Genomic DNA, 17,989 nt, shown 5'->3' on the forward strand with positions numbered 1-17,989 from the left:
ACTCTTACGTAGTGTGCAACCCCCTGTCATGCGAGTTGAAAGCACCTACCAATCAAAGGTCGAAGGCGGCCCTCCGCAATCTGAATTAGATGCTGGTAGATCTGTATGGCAAGGTCAATCAATAACTGGCGATGGTGGCAAAGATCGTAATTTTTCAGGCACTGTCGATTCTGCGCATGTGTGTTAGACAAGCTGAAGACCTGCAAAAGACAATAAATTTTAACAGCAGTATTCACCACAGGCCAAAACCCAGGAGAGGTGCAATGACAATTTAAAAGAACAGATGCTGCATGGCAGAATTGAGTTGTGTGAACAAATTATAAACTCCTGAATACTCCTATAGAAATGAGAAGGAAGGAATGGAGTAGCAACATTCACAAGTAGGGTATTGCCGACCATGCTTAAAAACTTTGTTTTAGGAAACAGCAACATTTACATCACAAACAGAAGCATCACATCAGCCTTGCCTGTTCAGATCAGGTAATGCACCTGAAAACCAGTCCATAGGGACACATGGGCACATAATCGTCCATACGTCATTGAAGCAAGAAGCATTTTAGACCAGTTTAGGAAGCTTAGGGTGCGTTTCCAGTAAGAACGTCAAGTAAGGACTCGTTCAAGAGCCCGTATTTTGAAGAATTTTCAAGGACAGCCTGTAATTTAGGCTATCACCATATCTTTTGCATAGATAGGTTTTAAGCCGCTTGCAAATGGGTGAGATGAAAAATCTGATACAAGTAGACATTCAAAATGCGACACTGCGTTTCAGCAGCATGTCGCGTGTGCAGGATTAAGGTGCCACAAGATGAGAAAAGGTACTGGAAATGCAAAGGAGTGATACAAAATATAATTAAGGACTTAGACCTAAACAGATTGGCAGGCAAAGCAAGTCAACTGCAGGACAATGGTTAAACGAACAAGGGGAGGAAAGACAGTGCTGTAGGGTGTCATTTTAGCTAAGGATATTTGTGAGATTAGCGCTGTCAGGTTCCAAGCAGTGCCATGGGCTCAAAAGCAAAATTGGCAAACGTTATGTTATGGTGAAGCATGCTATTAGGGGTGAAGGTTCAGCCCAGAGTTTCGTATTAACATTATTTGCACTCACCTCCTCGCCACTGTACTGCTTCATGCAGTTTACTAAACGACAGGTGTTGGAGAGCCACAACGCTGCCACTTCAAAATCCTCGCTGTGCTTCTGCAAGAAAAAAGTGGTAATCCTCATTAGCAATTGGAAAATTTAGGATCGTCCTCTAATAAACCACGATGGAAGATGATTTTCAACAAATTCATTACAGCTATTAAAAAAAACCCTCACTGTTTCTTATTGAAAGGCGTCAGATTCAAAGGTACAATGGGAGCACAAAAAAGGAGAGAATATGATTTGGTAACTGTAATTTATGTTATTTCAGAGGAGTAAAAAGGTGTGCAATAAAAAGTGAAACCTTAATAGACTTCTTGATGCCCTGGACTGTAGCATTGAAGAGAGAGCGTATCCTGATCTCATCTTTGCAGTGGTCAGCATGACGAACGCACATGAACAGCACATACGCTGGCAGCGTCGGGAGAGAGTTCGGTCCACCCTGCACATGGAAATCTGGAGAAATAAAATAGGAGTTAGTTGATGGCAGAATTTGTTACTTTAACGCAAGTCTGATTCAGTGCATCTTCCACTCCGACCTTAATCCAGCAACTCAATGCGATTACAAAGCTCTAGCAAGGGATTGTACTGAAGTCATCTGCCTGATGATCACACAGCTGCATGATTAAATGCAGGAATTCTTTAGCTTGTGCAGATGAAATAATTGGTGATTGAGTTTATTATGATCTCTTGCACATGATCTGGAAAACACTCTAGAAACATCTTAGGTTCATGTTAAATTCAAATTTCTACTTTAGTGCATAGCTCAACTTTATGCTGTAACTACTAGGGATCTGCAAATTTGCCAAAAAACTAACAGAAAGGAGAAATTTGTTTTGCAGAACAGACTTCTCAACCCCCATCTTACACGAAAGACAATTGCCAAGCGAAATAAAGAAAAAAACATTTAGAAAATTAATTGGTTCATAGGGAAACAAAATCAAGAAATCCATTCTAGAGCTGGTGCTGCAGCTGGCAAGTTTAGGACCGAATGATTATTAGACCTGTGATCCACACTTGCAGTAAGTTACGCGTTGGCCCTCTGATTGCCCCAAAGCAATACTGCAAGTACTAAATCCTTACTTAAGTATAAAGGTCTGAAGAGAGCACATATGGTTCCCAGCTGATACACATAAAATGTAACCACTCACTCACCTAAATGGAAATGAAACGCGGAGCATCACAACTTCCAGGACATGTGGTGGGCATGCATAATAGTTTAAACGTTCTGAGACACTTGTCTAGCATTCTAGGTTGGTTGAGGATCAAATCTCTTAAATTATGTCCCCAGGGAATTCTACCCATCACAAAGGAGAACTGACCCCAACACATGTTCTTGGCTCTGGGATTTGTTTTTCTTAAGCATAGAATTCCTATGACCTAGAGGGGCAAGAACCTCCTTTGATAGTTTTCGTTAGCATTCTCTAGATTTGAGAAATTGCTGAATGCGTAAAGACCTGCACGAGAGGTGCTGTCTCTCCCCAGCCCCCACTAACTAGTGTTCAGAGAGAGGGAGCTTGGTATAGTTTACTTGGAGGCATTGGAGGAGAAAGTCACCTACTACCCTCTTAGCTTGGTACTTCCAGGGTTATAGTTATTTACAACACCTTTTGCCTGTGTCTGGCAAATACCCTTTCATCCACCATATTAAATCGCTGTTCAAAATTTTGCAGATGAAGGACAAACATGCCAAGCAGCAACAAGGAGAACTTAAGAAAGGAAGCACATTGGTTCATGTATGGCCTATAAAAGATAGAAGATTGGGCAAAAGATGATGCAGGTAACTGCACTCTAATGAACACGGTGCTATTGTTGTGATCTTATTCACAGCACATTAAAGGAAAGTATTACTGACAAACTCCTGGGGATAGGTGGATGCCCACAAATGCAAAGAGCAACAATTAGATAATGACATCAACTAATCTAAGTGATGTAAATCAATTACAAAGTGTATAAGGATTAAATACAAAAAACAAATAGTAGAATTAAGCTATATAAAAAAAAACAGTATGGATATAAATGCAAATATGCTGTTATGATAAACGAGTGTGCAGTCCCAAATGTAGCCCCCCCCCCCCCTCGTAGCAGGTAAATATACAGAATGAGTATAGACTCAGTTCACAATAATAATTACGTACAAGCTCAGACTGGCTGTGGCCACCATCTACAAATCTAATTAAAGAAGCTGCATTTACACATTAAAACTGCAATCCATTACATAACTGAGCTTAGACAGTTGGGTTTCATTTGTGTTATAGCATCCAGGTACATCTCTTAAGAACACCTCGACTCTTCAAGTTTATTAGCTCAGAACTTTAAGTGATACTTTTAAAAAAAATCATAAAGTCTCTAGAGATATATAAAAAAAAATAGGTAACAATGAGGACCATAAATAAGTCAACAGGGAAAATAGTAAAGAGCGGGAAAGAGTGGGTATGAAAGAAAGAAAAAAAGACAACCGAAAGTAAGAATAAAAGAAAGTAATATCTGTCATAAAAGATAAAAGGAGGGGGTATGATGTTTTCTTCATAAGTATAAAGGAGGAATTTATGAAGGACAAAATTATTTCAGTACTTCTGTACTGGTCAGAAAGACCGGACAGGCGTAGAGCATGGTGGTATTGGCCGCTCTTCAAGTCAACACTTTGAAAGTAATATTTGACAAAAAAGAATTTGAAAAATAAAACGGAGAGAATCAGAAAAAACAAGAGATGGAAAGAAAAGGGTGTATGCAATAGAAATTAGAAAAAAGTTCAATGCTGAAAGAGAAAGTAATAAAGGCATGAAGAAAACATGTAGTACAAGGGAAAATCTTGAAGTGATGAAATACAGGAGGTTAAGGAAAGCAAAAGAGAAGGAAAGACCAAAAGTTAAACCATTGACAAAAAAATAATTTGTGGTAGGTAAATAACACATGCACTAAAGCCATCTAATAAGTATACCACAATTAGGTTGAGTTAAGAAGGGATTCAGTGGTGACTGTTTTGGAGGTGGAAGTAACTTAACCCCTTAACAAGGGCCTGCTTCCCAGTAATGGGGAACGAACGAATGACCGCGAAAACAAAAAAGCACACACACACACACACATTGTAGGTTGGCCAGATATGAACAGTTCTGCAGGCGGACAACTTCGTGGACAGCCAGTCACTCACCAAGAATGATGCTTTTGATGAGGCGTGCTTCATCCTGCGGCCTACATTCCAACATGCCCTGGAAAGGGGTGAACACCTGCCCGATTATATCCGGTGGTCTGTTGATCTCAGGGAGGCGCTCTTCTGGCTCCGACCTCACAACTTCATGCCGGTCTGTGAAGTGGTAACAGTTAATTAGGATTAATGGATGGACCAAAAGCAAGTGCGCCTTACTTCAAGCATTTAATTAGCAGGGCATACCCATTAAAGGAAAAGAAGATAGTGACATGGATGTTATTTTTTAAAGTCACTGCTTTCCGGAGAACCACAACTTTGAAGGTGATCTGTGTGGCAAAATGCCAGAGGATTACCTTCTCCAATACTTTTTACACCATTGCATTGTTAAAATCACAATGTTGTAAATAAGACCATCAAATCTTACAATTGGAAGTTTCCAGAAGTGCTTATTCTTCTTCGATTAGGATCTCTTGTAACAGAAATCCACAGATTTAATCAACATCCCCTTAACTCATCACAGAGCTGCACAAATCCAGCCGATTCGTGCATCCTCAGTGTAGCAGCTTTTGGAAAAATAACTTGTCCTACTTTTGCATTCTTTCCATATGCAAACTTTTCCATGATGTGGATAGGAGCAGTGCTTATATATATATATATATATATATATACACATGATCAACACAGAAAGAAGCACAGGGGGGGAAGAAGAGTCAAGCCGCCCCCCACTCAACAAATTATCAGCAAATAGGGCCGGACTCAAAGGACAGAAAACCTCAACATTCAGACACATGGAGAATCTAATTTTCTTAACTCCCCAGTCGTGCGGCCACCTCCCGCTACTTCCAGTGTCTATATGTCCAATTTATCTCATCATGTCACTATACTGCAGCACCAAAATTCCCATCCGCATTCAAGAAGATTAGGAAAAAGTGTGAAAAAGAATATAGAATTTTTTTTGTTTTTAAGAAAAAAGTGTTAAAGTGGAAAGAAAGCACCTAGGTGCTTTTCTAAAAAAAAAAAAAAAAAAAACTATATTCTTTTTCACACTTTTTCCTATTCTTCTCTAATGCGGATGGGAATTTTGGCGCTGCAGTATAGTGACATTATGAAATAAATTGGACATATAGACACTGGAAGTAGCGGGACGTGGCCGCACGACTGGAGAGTCATTAAGAAAATTAGATTCTCCGTGTGTCTGAATGTTGAGGTCTTATATATACATCAACAATTCAATTTGGGCTTAGAATTTTTAAAAAAGCAATAAGCACATTAGTTTAACGGTGAACCGTCCATTTGGCTTTAGTTCCTATTGGTCTTCGGTTCCTTTTAACCAGCAGCCCCCAGTGATGCAATGTGCAGGAGTCATTACAGTGGTCTGTGGAGCATGGATGAAGAACAGAGGACCGGATGATGCTAGTCAGGCCGGCTACAGCATGACACTAATTTTCTGAAAATTCAGGGAGAAATTTTGTATACCTAGTCCAAAATGTAAAAAAATGGTGTGATGACCACTCTACATTTCAAAGGATACCAGTAGTTAAAAGGATGGCATCATCCGTCCAGAAGGACTGGATCCACATTTTTGTTCTGCAATCTCCCAAAAGGCCCTTTTTAAGCCGGGTACCAGGGCTTCTCCATATAAACAAAAGCAGGACTTCAATGAAGGACGACTACTTCCTTGCTGAGCACAGTGCTTGGTGGGGGCTCCACTCAAGTCAAGTGAGGAAGTACTCTTTCGAAGTACTCAGACCACCTATATCTATTCAAGCAATCCTTAAAGCTCACTGTAATGAACTTTAAAGCTTCCTCAATAGATCAGGCCATCCTATTAAATTCCACATTCTCTCGTCATAATAGCGGAGCTAGCAAGTAAATTGTGACTATGCAACCTTTTAAATGTCTCGTATGTTTAGTTTATTTTCCCCGTTTATCCAGGACGTGTTCCCAATATTCAGGTGTATGCCTCCATCTTATGTGTAACCACTGTAGAACAACATATGCACCACCCGTGACCATGTCTAGCATTTTCATTAGGAAGGCTTCAAACCTTAAATACAAATAGAAGCCCAGATAGGATATCACTGCGTTGGAAAAAAAATGAGAACTAAACAGAAGTTTATATAAGAACTCATGAGGGGTGCTGCTCAAAAAGGTTTACCATGCAACATCAAAACATTGCACTTCCTGCAGCTGCTTACTGTGGTGTCAAACCCACATAATGCCAGAGATGACAAAGTGTATAAAGGTTCAGTTTTTAAATAGCCCTTCAAGATCATGGACTATCCTATGATGTAATCTTATATCTTAAGTGCACTAAGGTAAAAGAAGTTTACACCCCTGCCCCACAAAGAAATAAATACATATAAAGGGCAGATATAACAACATCTGGTTTTATGGTTGCAATGTGTAATTGTTGTTAAGACGAATGAAGGGCGTGATGGGCTTGCAGAGGGATCACCAGTAGTTTGTTTCATTCTGTTTCCTGCTGCGGACGCATGTCCTTCACACAAACCATCCCTCTCTGGTGCATACCTGTAGCTTCCTGGATCTTCCTCATGTACAGCTTCAGCTGCTTCTGCAGCTTCAGGTTATCCCTCTCCAGGTGCTGCACCTGCTCCTCCAGATCCTGAACATGCCCCGCCACGAAGGATGAATGTTTAGAACACAAGGGAGGAAACACAGATGAAAGAACAAGAAATAAGCCGAGAGTCAGGGCAAACTAGCAAGCAAGAGAAAGTGTGTACTGTAAAGTTCTGCACATCAGAGTCTGAGACGCTGACCAGCAAAAGATGATCCCAACTGTAGTCGAACCCGTAACAAATCATTACCCAGCTTTAATAAGGCATCGAAGATCAGGTTAGTCCTGTACAATACACCATGTATGGAAGGTCCCACGCGGTCAGGAGAAGAATCAAAGCATCAAAAGTGAAAACGTACTTAAAGCGTTGAGGATAAGCTACCTTGTTTTCATTAAACTTTGAAAACAGCTCTGATCCAGTTACCTTTATCAAAGCCCATGGACAAGAACATTAAATACTTATTACGGTTGAGGCTTTGGGATTTGTTTGCACGTTCCTAGCAACTCTTAAAGGGATTTGTTTACTATCGGGGCTCTTTCTGTTGACAGCTGGTGAAAGTGCACTAACATTGACAAGTGTTGTGGAACCAGCTCTGCCAAAAACTTGGGAAACATGTTAGTGTCCTAGAACCAGGGGTCCAGCCTTCCGTGTACATTATATGCAGAAACTCCCCATCCCTGTTGCAGGGACCTCCATCCACCCTGCACTCTCAGTTTATTCGAAGACCATATGAAGCTCTGAGATACCAGATCTTGGTACTGGGTCACAAGCCTTTGAGGCATCAAGAGTTTAAAAACTGAGACACTAAGTGAGTGAGAAGGACCTACAGAGAAATGAACTGGACCACCCTCCTCCCTTAACATACTGGCTTATTTTAGGGGGAGGGTGGGTGCCTAGAGGTGAAGTATTAACACTTTATAATTTCTTCGGTCGCTAACAGGTTTACCCGTTGTAGCTCTTGCTTTTATTCCGACTTCAATGCATGCCATGATGTTTATTAATACTTACATATATGATTAATTTAAATACATGAAAACTTTACAGCAGTAGGGAGCTGTGCCAGGTAGATAGTCTGCAGAAGAGTGTTTGGGTGCCAACTGACTGTACTAGTGGGCTGGTTCCCCACTACGATTACAAGGTAAAACTTCATCATTGGGTCTGTATAACTTATTTCCCTGAAGCTCTTGAGTGGAAGCCATTAGGACTAGATAGATCACTCAATTTCAATATTGTAGTCTAACAGCTGGTTCTGGAGGCTACATGGCCCTTTTGATTCCAAGCCTTCATAGTTTGCATCAAAGCTCGAGAGGTAAGCGTCCGTCACAAGCCTCTGCTGTGTACAGTGTTCACACTAGATGCCAATTTCCCAAAAGTCACTTTAGAGCATTTACTTTAGTTGCACCGATAGACCTGGCAAGTTGTGAAGGAACCCATTATAAAATCAAATTCTAGTTAGTTTTCAATTAGCAAACTGCTTCCAAGAGTCTACAAATAATTCTTGAACGCAAAATGGAGTTTTAGTTAAGATCAGCTCAAGCATGGTGAAGTCACGGAAGACTGGAGAGAACCCCTACTTGAATGCTCGCCATGAATGAAGGTGCAAGCTGTTTTGTAAGCGAGACTAAGTGTGCTCTCCTATTGGCTTGTTGGAGAGATGTGCTCCTGAATTAAAGTTACTGATCAGAAAATTAGTAGAGAGCAATTTATGTTTGGCTCTGCCAATTGCTTTATTTTAAAACGGCCTGTTTTGGTTTAGCTTTGCTTGCCACCAAAGTGGGGCCATTTCTGTTGCCTACCTGCTCATGTTTTAGAGAAGCAGTACCCATGCAAACTCTGCTGCCCTTAGTTTGTTCCTCCTGGAGTTCGCCTTTCACTTTTACTTAGCAAAGCCATTCTAAGCTACTTACAAGTGATTTTCTTAGTTCCGCTCACCTCTAAAAAAAAAATTGGCCCACAAGTATAATCATAACAATGAAATATTTTTTCCATTCAAACTTGTTATGACATTTGTGTTCATCAAAAGTAATGTATGATCTTAGTCCAGACATCAATCTGAAAGTGAATGCAGTATGTCACACAGGCGAACATTTTTAACATCATTTTAGATACCCAGGGATAAATCATTCTTGGTTGGAAGAACCATTCCACAGCCAGATGATAGCGGTAGGTGGTATACGATGATCCTCAGTGGTTCCAGGGCACGGAGTCAATCGTGCTTACAACACGCGGAGAGACGTGCAAATACTTAACAAGCATTGTTTGTCCCAATAGGCCTGGCTTTGGCAGTCTGCCTCTTTCTTTGGGTAATGCTAATTTGGTTGTGTCATGATTCTAATAAAGTTATTTTTGAATGGCGGCCGGCCTCTGTCAATATATACACCAACAACCATAAATTTGACATTAATCAAAAATGTGTTTTGGCCTCAAAAAATACACTTTGCCATCCCTAGATATTGTGGGGAACTACTTAGTGTGGAGGTGTTTGCTGTGAACAACTAGAATCAAGTCACTCACAATGATGCTAGTCAATGGCTGAAGTAGGCGGACCTTTTGTCCCATGCATTATGCTCTAGCAGGCTGAGAAAAAATGTGAGTGACAGAGCAATGAATGAAAAGGTCTGGCAGAAAGCCTCCATAACTATATATAGTGTATTTACAGTTTTAGTGGAATGAAAAGGTTTTAGCCCAACCCAGACCTAAAAAGTAGCCTTCCAATGTCCTTGTAGCTGTGAGTCACCATCGGATGGTTGGGCAGTATCAAGCAACCAACAAGAACAGACTCTTTCAACAAGTTTCTGGAGCTACTGTAATTCAGGTTTCAAAGAATATCAAGTAGAAGCCTAACCTCCCTTCCTAGACATGTTGTACCTAAATATTTCAGAATAGGCGAAGTCCATTTTACCCCCGACACGAAACACAAAGTACTCAGTCTTTTCTTCCATCCAAAAATCCAGCATCAGGGTCTTAAGATAGTCTACACAAAACCAAAGCTCATCCGCTTGACAACCACATCATTCCATCACTATCCAACTAGACTACAACTTGCTGGCTTCTATGATAGAATGGTTAATAACATAACACTTAATATGTGAAAAAGAAAGTTCCAATAACTTCTTAAGAATGGCTGATCCCTCCTGAGTGGGTCACATGATTATCTATAGTTGTAAAAAAAAAAAAAAACATAAAACTGATTAGTCATTGATCAATATCGCTGATACCACCCCATCGTATCTAAACTCTAAAATATAGCCACATAATCAGTCCATCACAGGAAGCATTCGGCTCTTCTGGGAATTAACACAAGCTTGACTTACACATGCACAATTTAATCAAAGCTATAGGCCTAGTGCCAACCTACAAGCATTGGCAAAGCAGCAGACTTTTAAGAGTCATGCACCTCTTCAAGCAACTAGCCTTGTAAGTTTATAAGTCCATCCTGCGATCCATCTTGCAATTCATCACTTGTTCTAAAAAGACTCACTCATGGGCAGTCTCAGGTACCCAGGGCTTTTGAAAGAGTAGCGGGTAGACAAAGTGAGGGAGGGACTGATACACAGGCAGTAACTGACCATTTTATCCTGCTTCAGTTGGTCAACTTCGTGCTGAAGGCCGAACTCCATTTGTTGATCCAAAGGAAGATGCAGGGCCTGGACCAGACTCTCCTGCTGCCTCTTCATCTCCTTCTTGAGCCCGGTGATCTCCTGGCGCAGGGCATCGGCCTCCCGCTCATAGCATCTCTGCTGTTCTTGAAGCTGATCCTCCAGCAACCTGGAACGAGAGAACATCGGGGAAGGCAAGTGGTAACTCTTATTAAGTCAACCAGCTATATATACTCAGCATATTTTCAGCAACAACCAGTAAAATTAACTATTTTACCCTTACTGAGCAAATTAAACAATCTGGTGCACTGCACTTAATTTAAACCATCAGGTCACAGGTCATAATCTACCACAGTATAGTGCCAAATCGATACAAAAGAGGATGATGGACGGAGCGTTTGAGCACATCAAACACTCACCCTCAATCAACTGATCTGGGTTTAATCCATCATCATTCTTTAGCTCACTCCACCACCCCAGTTCAGACATGGCCATAAGCAAATCAGTCTGACCCTGTGCCTCATGGGAACAGTCCAGCCCGAACTGCTAAGCCATGTCTTCCCTGGACCGGAAACAAGCATCTTTGGACCGGTTTCGGGTTCATAACCCTCATCAGCCAGGCTATCTTGAATCCAGTGGCAGAGTGAGCATTGCATTGGTCACCCCGAGTGGGACGGGTATGCTCAGACGTGAGTCCCGTGCTCTCCATGACACTGGAATCAAGCTATCCTGGCTGAAGAGGGGTGGAACCCCGAAACCGGTCCTAGGATGCTTGTTTCCAGTCCAGGGAGAACCTGGCCTGGCAGTTCGGGCTGGACTGTTCCCATGGGGCACAGGGTCAAGACTGATTTGCATATGACTGGGTCCAAACTGGAATGGCATGGTGAGCAAAACGATGATGGATTTAGGCTCAGATCTCGGTACTGGGGTGAATGTATGACATTGTTCTGCATGCTGTCCATCAACAGTTCTTTTTGCAAATCTAAGAGGAGGCATAGGTTCTGTGATCTCAAAGCTGTTACTTCAGCCAGGATGAAGTAAATTAAAAAGGTCTTCCCTAAGGCGAATTGGATGTTTATCCTAGGAAGCTGTAAAATATCAACCCGGGATGACACTGCTCATGTCCCACGCCTGCCTGTCGGAGAGGTTCACTTTGAATAACAGTTGTACACCACTCTTCTTGGAAGTTGTTCATTGTCATTCCCGGTGCAGTCGCGTTTTTTTTTGTTTTTCAAATTTAAACTCAAAAATAAGTTATGGCTTTAAACTATATGATGCAGTATAACTGTATATAGAGTAAGGAATTGCTTCTACACAAGAGGATCCAGGACAGGGCTACCTGTAAACCCTATAGACCAAGTGAGACACAGCAGAGCGAGGTCGGCCCTTTAGTTCCACCTATATAGAGGCCAAAACATTAAACAGACAACTTAAAATATACTATTACCTCAACTTTATACTTTTACCTCAACACTATTCCCCAAACTTCAACTCTACCCACCACAAGAGAGACTCTCAATCTAACCCTATACATTGAATTTTTTTTTCTCTCTAAACATATACAAAGCATATTTTTTTTTAAAAACTGTCGGCAACCCACATTGCTAATGGACAATGATAAATATTTAATTAAATCCTCATTCCAAAACTAGCCTGACCATACACTGCATTTTCTTTTCCTTAGATTTAAGCTGATAAAGAGCAGGGATCAGCGGCCTCCATAGGGAGGGTCCTGAGGGGAGCAGCAGACAGTACATGGGAAATGAGGCAAGAAAAGGTGCCCACCCCCCCCCTTGGAAAGACGCTTCCTGCCAATAACTGCTACAGTTGTATATAGAGTCCATTCCATCTTCACCGTGGGTCTGTGAAACGTCAACATTAAAAGGAGTCATGTTTTACAGTGGTGTAGAGGCAACAGGTATGCCATTGGAGCAAATATCTTGTAGAAGATCAAACTTCACAAAACTAAGAAGCATGTGGAGACTGGAAGTGGTGGAACAAATGTATGTCCCCAAAATGCCACAGGCAATGCCGCCAATGTACACAGAAAGGGAGGTGAGTGAATCTTACTTGTTGGTGATGCAGACAGCATCGTACGCACACTTGAGATCCTCCTCGGTCATTCCCTTGAGGTTCTTAGCAGATGGCAGCAGATCCAGTGCTGCGTCCTGGGAAGCGCGGGATTAGACAAGGGAAAGTTACTTCAAAGAATGTGCAAAGATGGAAAATAAGAAGGAACAGATAAGGGACACACAACAGCAGGGGGGGATGGGAAGAAATGAGAGGAAGGTGGAGTAACCAGAGGAGTGCAAGAGATGTGAGGAAAGTGAAGGATGGACAGGAAATCAAACTGAGAGGAAAGGTGAAGGGGGCGTGTGAGAAGAATACATGGGCAGAGTCTGAAGGAAGAAGTAAGGAAAGAAAATGGTTAATGGAAATCTGAAGAGCACCAGGTGAAAGGTGAATGGGAAAGAGGGTGAGGTGAAAAAATGAGGACTGCGGAAGAGGTGGCGAGGCCGATAAAAGGGGGAAAGCTTTCCGAGGAAAGAAAGAAAATAAGGCAGATGATGGTAGGATGGGGAGGGACTGAAATCTTACCCCTCCCTTCGGAAGTTCATTCCTGGTCTGCGATTCTGTTTCTTCTCTGAAATGCTGCTTCCGGCTTCCTCCAATCTCACTACTGACTGTGTTGAGCTGACCCATAATCCAGCTCTGGGCCTTTTGGTAGGGACTAAAGGCCAACTTATCACTTCGAACCAACATCGGGCTGCCCAGTTTCACCAGCTGCCTCTCATTGACTGTATCAATGGAATCCGGGCTTAAGCTCCTCAGGTCTAGATCCTAAAGAGAGCCAATGGGAGGCCAAAAAGTACAGTCATCACCTCTTCTCAGGAAAAGTACCAAAGATTAACAGCTTTGTGTCAACTGCACAATTCTACACATATTTAACAGGCGAGAAGTTGGTGATCGTGTGTAGGACGGACAACATTACTATAGGATTTCCGCAGAATATGTCAGCCACCATAGATGTCACTTCCACAGCCGTTTAAAGGACAACATGACCGAAGCAGTCATAGGTAATGACTGCACATAAGATGTCTCAGAAAAACTATTTTGGGCACCCCCCACCCTACATTAATGGGCCCCATCATGGTTATGAAGTCCCCTGAAAATGGAGATAACTGCACCTAGCTTCCACCAAGTAAGGAGCTCAAGGAGGGTGGTCAGACTAATAAACAAGCATTTGCAATGCAATAGGTCTCGCAGTTACACGAGTTAAAGCTATTGGCATTGTAAATGACAATGCCAAAAGTAATTGTTATTTGCAATGTCAATAGCTCAAACTCGCGTAAATGCGAGACCTAATGCATTGCAAATGCTTGTTTCTTTTTCTGTCACCTTAGTACATCAGATTATATCAGTGCATTGAGAAGTATTTTTGAAAAGTGATAAATTACAAACATGACTTTACAAACATTCATGTTTCCACCCACCCTGACAGCAATGCCAGCCGTGAACTAAGAGGCAAGTCGGTTATGTGCGCCTTTTGGGCAGTCTGGGTTGCTATTATAAAGAAACAACATTATGGTTTAGTAAATAAAACACAGAATGTTTTGCACAGAACAAGTCCTGAAGTCTATTATTTGGAGGTCCTTTTATATGTGATAATAAAGTAAAAGGAGGGAAAATTAAATAGAAAAAATTGCCTAGGATCACACTGTTTGATCAGGTGGGGAAACTGGGATTGATACAGATTTTCTGGTTTAAAATTGTGCAATTCAGCCACTAGAAATACATGCTTCGCCTCATATACACCCACCTTATCTCTCCCTGCCCCCTCGACAGCCACCCTGCTGGCTTCAATGTGGCCCTCGGTCAGGTCATAGACCAAACTTTTTGACCCCTGGGAAAATGTTTGCGAATACTCATGTTTTGGAACATGTTACCTCTTGTCAGTAGATGAAGAGTCCATCATTTTTAAATAGATTCATTTGGCGAATGGTTTATAAACAAAAGTAGGTACCAATAAAAACTTACTAAACTCTGCAAGCCATATTGGAAGTTTCGATACACGTTCTTGCACATCACGAACACTTTGAGTTGTATTTAGAAGATGTTTTATTGTGCACAGATCCTTATCTGGTTAGACAGCAGGACGCATCACGTGTCTGTTGGCACTGTCTTGTAATTTGCACTTTCCATTCATAAAGCATGTGACGAAGGGCGCCGAGGTTACATCGTGACACTCCTGGAGGCGACAATAAAGGGATGCGAACAAAACGCGCGGCGGACCCTTTAAGAAAAAAGGCGGGTCCAGCAAAAAGGAAGCCGGGCACATTCTTATCGCCGAAGCCCCTGGACCAAAAGCTAAAGTAGAAGAGGACCGTGGAAAAAAAAGAGAAATTCTCGTCGTTGAAACCCCCTCGTCGCCGAAGGTCTGAGAGGTGTTGTTGTCCTTCTCGTTCTTACTTCACCGGGGAGACTCGGTCGTTCTTTGTGAGCCGCTGAAAAATCGCCGACGGGCTGAAAGGGGGAAGTTAGAAGGGACGGGGCTTTTGCTGGATGGGAAGAAGACAGACGTTGAGGACGAAAGTGCGCCACAGACGGCGCCCGGCCAGAGGGGAGCGAGAGCACCCAGCGCCAGCTCAGGAGGGCACAGGTGAGCGCGCGTGCCCCCGTCAAGCGGCAGTGGGTGTGCGGAGGTAGCGCGAGGGCCCCTGCGGGTGAGGAGAAGGAGTGCGTGTGCCAGAGACCATCCGGCGCTGGTGGCGGCCGGGGTCGAGGCTTGAGACGCAGTGGCCCCGGCTGCAGCCAAGGGGGCAGAGCTCGGTGCAGCCCGCGTGGAGGCGAGAAGTTGTGTGTTGAGCCATGGGAAATTGAAACAAGTGTCTTGTGATGAAATCGTTCACAAGTGGCGAGCCTTCAGTTTCATTAATGCGTCACTCGCAGTATTAGATAGAGACGTGTTAAAAGTGGGAGCACGCAAGATCGCTTTGAATTGTGTTGAGCAAAAGGGTTACATTTTAAAAAGATAATTTAGACTGTAAATCATCAGTTATGCACCATCAATGTCCGTTCCTACTCGCTTTGTTGCTGCCCGTCGTTTTACATTTTTCATTTGAAGCACTTTGCAACCGTTTTTGGCATCTAAATAAGACACACAAGGCATATAAACCACGGCAGGGAAAGGGTTCATTAAATTACTCATGTTCTGCTGTTACTGAAACATATTGTTCTATTCAAGCCCACTGCGTTCCAGTGACAAACAAGCCAAAAACAGGGAGGCTGGCGATTACACAAAAGGGTTCATTATAAGGGAAGGCACATACAAAACGTGGTTTGCAGGAGCTTATTCTAAAAGCAAAGTACTTTAATAGGTAACAGGCCAAAAACAGGGAGGCTGGTGAGGACGAAAGTGAAACAGCATACTGGCTTGCTGAGGGAAGGGAGACAGGAGATGTGCACGCCGCGTGGCTGTAGGCTCGTACACCAACTCAAATCCGCCGAGACCATGCGCGTGCCCATCTCCTGTCCCACTTCCGAGGCAAGTCAGCAACAATAGATCTCACTGGCGACAGCGCTTCGCGCTGCGTTCGCCAGGCGAGACCTAAAAAGGACACTTGCAAAAAAATAGAAATCAAATTCAGAAAAAGCAAACAGTGAAATCATGGAGAGGCGGTCAGAGTAACTGAAGGAGGAAGTTTCACCCATACTTAAAAAAGATAGGGAACCAAGAAGCCAACTGCTCACTATGGTCCAAACCAGTATAAAAGCTTGTTTTCTGCAGGTTACTCACCTTGTTGTTTAGGTCAACATCTTGCACCTCCACAGAGGGTACGTCAGTGGACAACAATGACCACATTGAACCGCTGGGCGTCGTGCTCAAAGAAGAAGGATTCCTGATATGATCTGGATTCTAAAGTACAAACACATAAGAATATAGTTCAAACAAACATTCCCTCCAGCTATGGGATCTAGGAGAGCAAATAAAGTTTTACCTTTTACACACATTGAAGCTCTGCGTTTTTAGACATCCAACTAACTACATATAAGAAAATCCCCTCCTTTCATGCCTCACTGCTGGTTATTCCTGAAGACTGAGCATCAAACATCAGTATTGAGCATGTTTACGTTGCCTTTCCTCAAAAGAGTACAGTCTTAATGTTTACTTGTTGACACTAGAATATGCCAGGGCTCCGCCCTCAACCTTCCTTCCAGGTGCTCTCAGTAGGACAATTACAACTCAAGGAACTCACTGAAGTGGTTGTTCGACAATCTACCCTACTCCTACCAGCACACTGCTCAGTGGAGTTACTGTCCTTACAAGAAAAGGTGTGGAAGGAGCACTCCCAGAGTAGTATGCCTGGAGTCAGCCCACCATGTTGCCAGACTTTCCTAGACCTCCTACATAAATGTGCACACATGCAGTTTTCTACCTCTCGTCAACAACCTTTCCATTGCCTACTGTTTGCCCCCTCCCCATGAAGCAGTTTCCAGAGGCTTCAATGAGCAGCTAGAAGGAACACGGCAATGAAAAGTCAGATTAAGCCTTTTTCTAATCATGACAAACTTTGGTTGAGGCACTGATCCTTCTCTCTGAAGAAATGGCCGAGATAATTAGCCTCCAACAGCCTTCGCGAGTAGCCAAATTACAACTGATGCACAGAACTCATCCGATTTATCTTCTGCGTCACTACAGATCCATCACCGTGAAATGTAGGGGAATCCAAAGAGCAGGGTGCTGTCGAAACAGGGTCTTCGCTTCTGAGGAACAAAGTAATCCACATGTGATTTAAAATGTAGGGCTATCCTCCAGCCATATGTCATACTTGGACACCACAGACTGTATATTAAAGGTGATCTGACTTCTCAAACCCAGATTCTACTAGTTGGTATATAGGACATGGAGTCTCTTACTCCTTCAAAGTTTTGCAATGCCATGCTGCATGGTTAGCTTGGCATAGCGAATAACCAGTCTCCTTACTACTTTAAAAGTTCTCTGCAGTCTCCCACCAAGTTGATAGCTATGTTGATCGGGCAGCCTGTCCATTTGAAGAAGCGATTGCATCTGGGTTCCCTCTATTTCTTCATAGTCTTCCGATGCAGTAATACTGCACAATGACTACTTTCGTTATAAGTCTCTAATACAGTCACTGATTTGTTTACCTGCAGACAATTTAACACAACCATTGGGTTTACACCATGGGAAGGCTTCAAGTAATTTGACAGCCAGCTTCCTGGTTTGCATTCCCGGCCTTTATGCAGTCCGCTTATAAGAGATTTGTCTGACCCCTTTCACACACTCTTTCCAGGAGCATAACCACTTGTAATAAAACTTCCATGTTGACCTTATCTGAGGCACCCAAGGGGTAAGAAAATGAAACAGTAACCATAATATACAGCATAACAAAAAAGACTCTTGTAGATCATGTAGGTAAAGGCGAGAAGATGAGTTACTATTTCTTTTTCAGATTTTTAAGTAAAGTGCAGTTTACCAGGTTGAAGAATCTCTTAAATAAGATTG

At 42.6% G+C, this 17,989-nt stretch overlaps 1 protein-coding gene across 2 annotated transcripts in view; it reads right to left on the bottom strand.

The window, feature by feature from the left end:
- Window positions 1–17,989, bottom strand: part of LOC146772452 (unconventional myosin-Vb-like) — a 145,858-nt gene that overhangs the window by 14,897 nt on the left and 112,972 nt on the right. For both annotated transcript variants that reach the window (XM_085640046.1, XM_085640047.1), the window contains exons 25-33: window positions 16,262–16,381; window positions 13,063–13,305; window positions 12,535–12,632; window positions 10,435–10,633; window positions 6,819–6,912; window positions 4,290–4,442; window positions 1,443–1,594; window positions 1,106–1,195; window positions 50–200 (exon numbers count right to left, since the gene is read on the bottom strand). In XM_085640046.1, the coding sequence (XP_085496172.1) occupies window positions 50–200; window positions 1,106–1,195; window positions 1,443–1,594; window positions 4,290–4,442; window positions 6,819–6,912; window positions 10,435–10,633; window positions 12,535–12,632; window positions 13,063–13,305; window positions 16,262–16,381 (1,300 nt within the window). The remainder of the gene's footprint in view (window positions 1–49; window positions 201–1,105; window positions 1,196–1,442; window positions 1,595–4,289; window positions 4,443–6,818; window positions 6,913–10,434; window positions 10,634–12,534; window positions 12,633–13,062; window positions 13,306–16,261; window positions 16,382–17,989) is intronic.

Source organism: Triturus cristatus, chromosome 12, assembly GCF_964204655.1.
Source record: "Triturus cristatus chromosome 12, aTriCri1.1, whole genome shotgun sequence".
NCBI classification, from domain to species: Eukaryota; Metazoa; Chordata; class Amphibia; order Caudata; family Salamandridae; genus Triturus; species Triturus cristatus.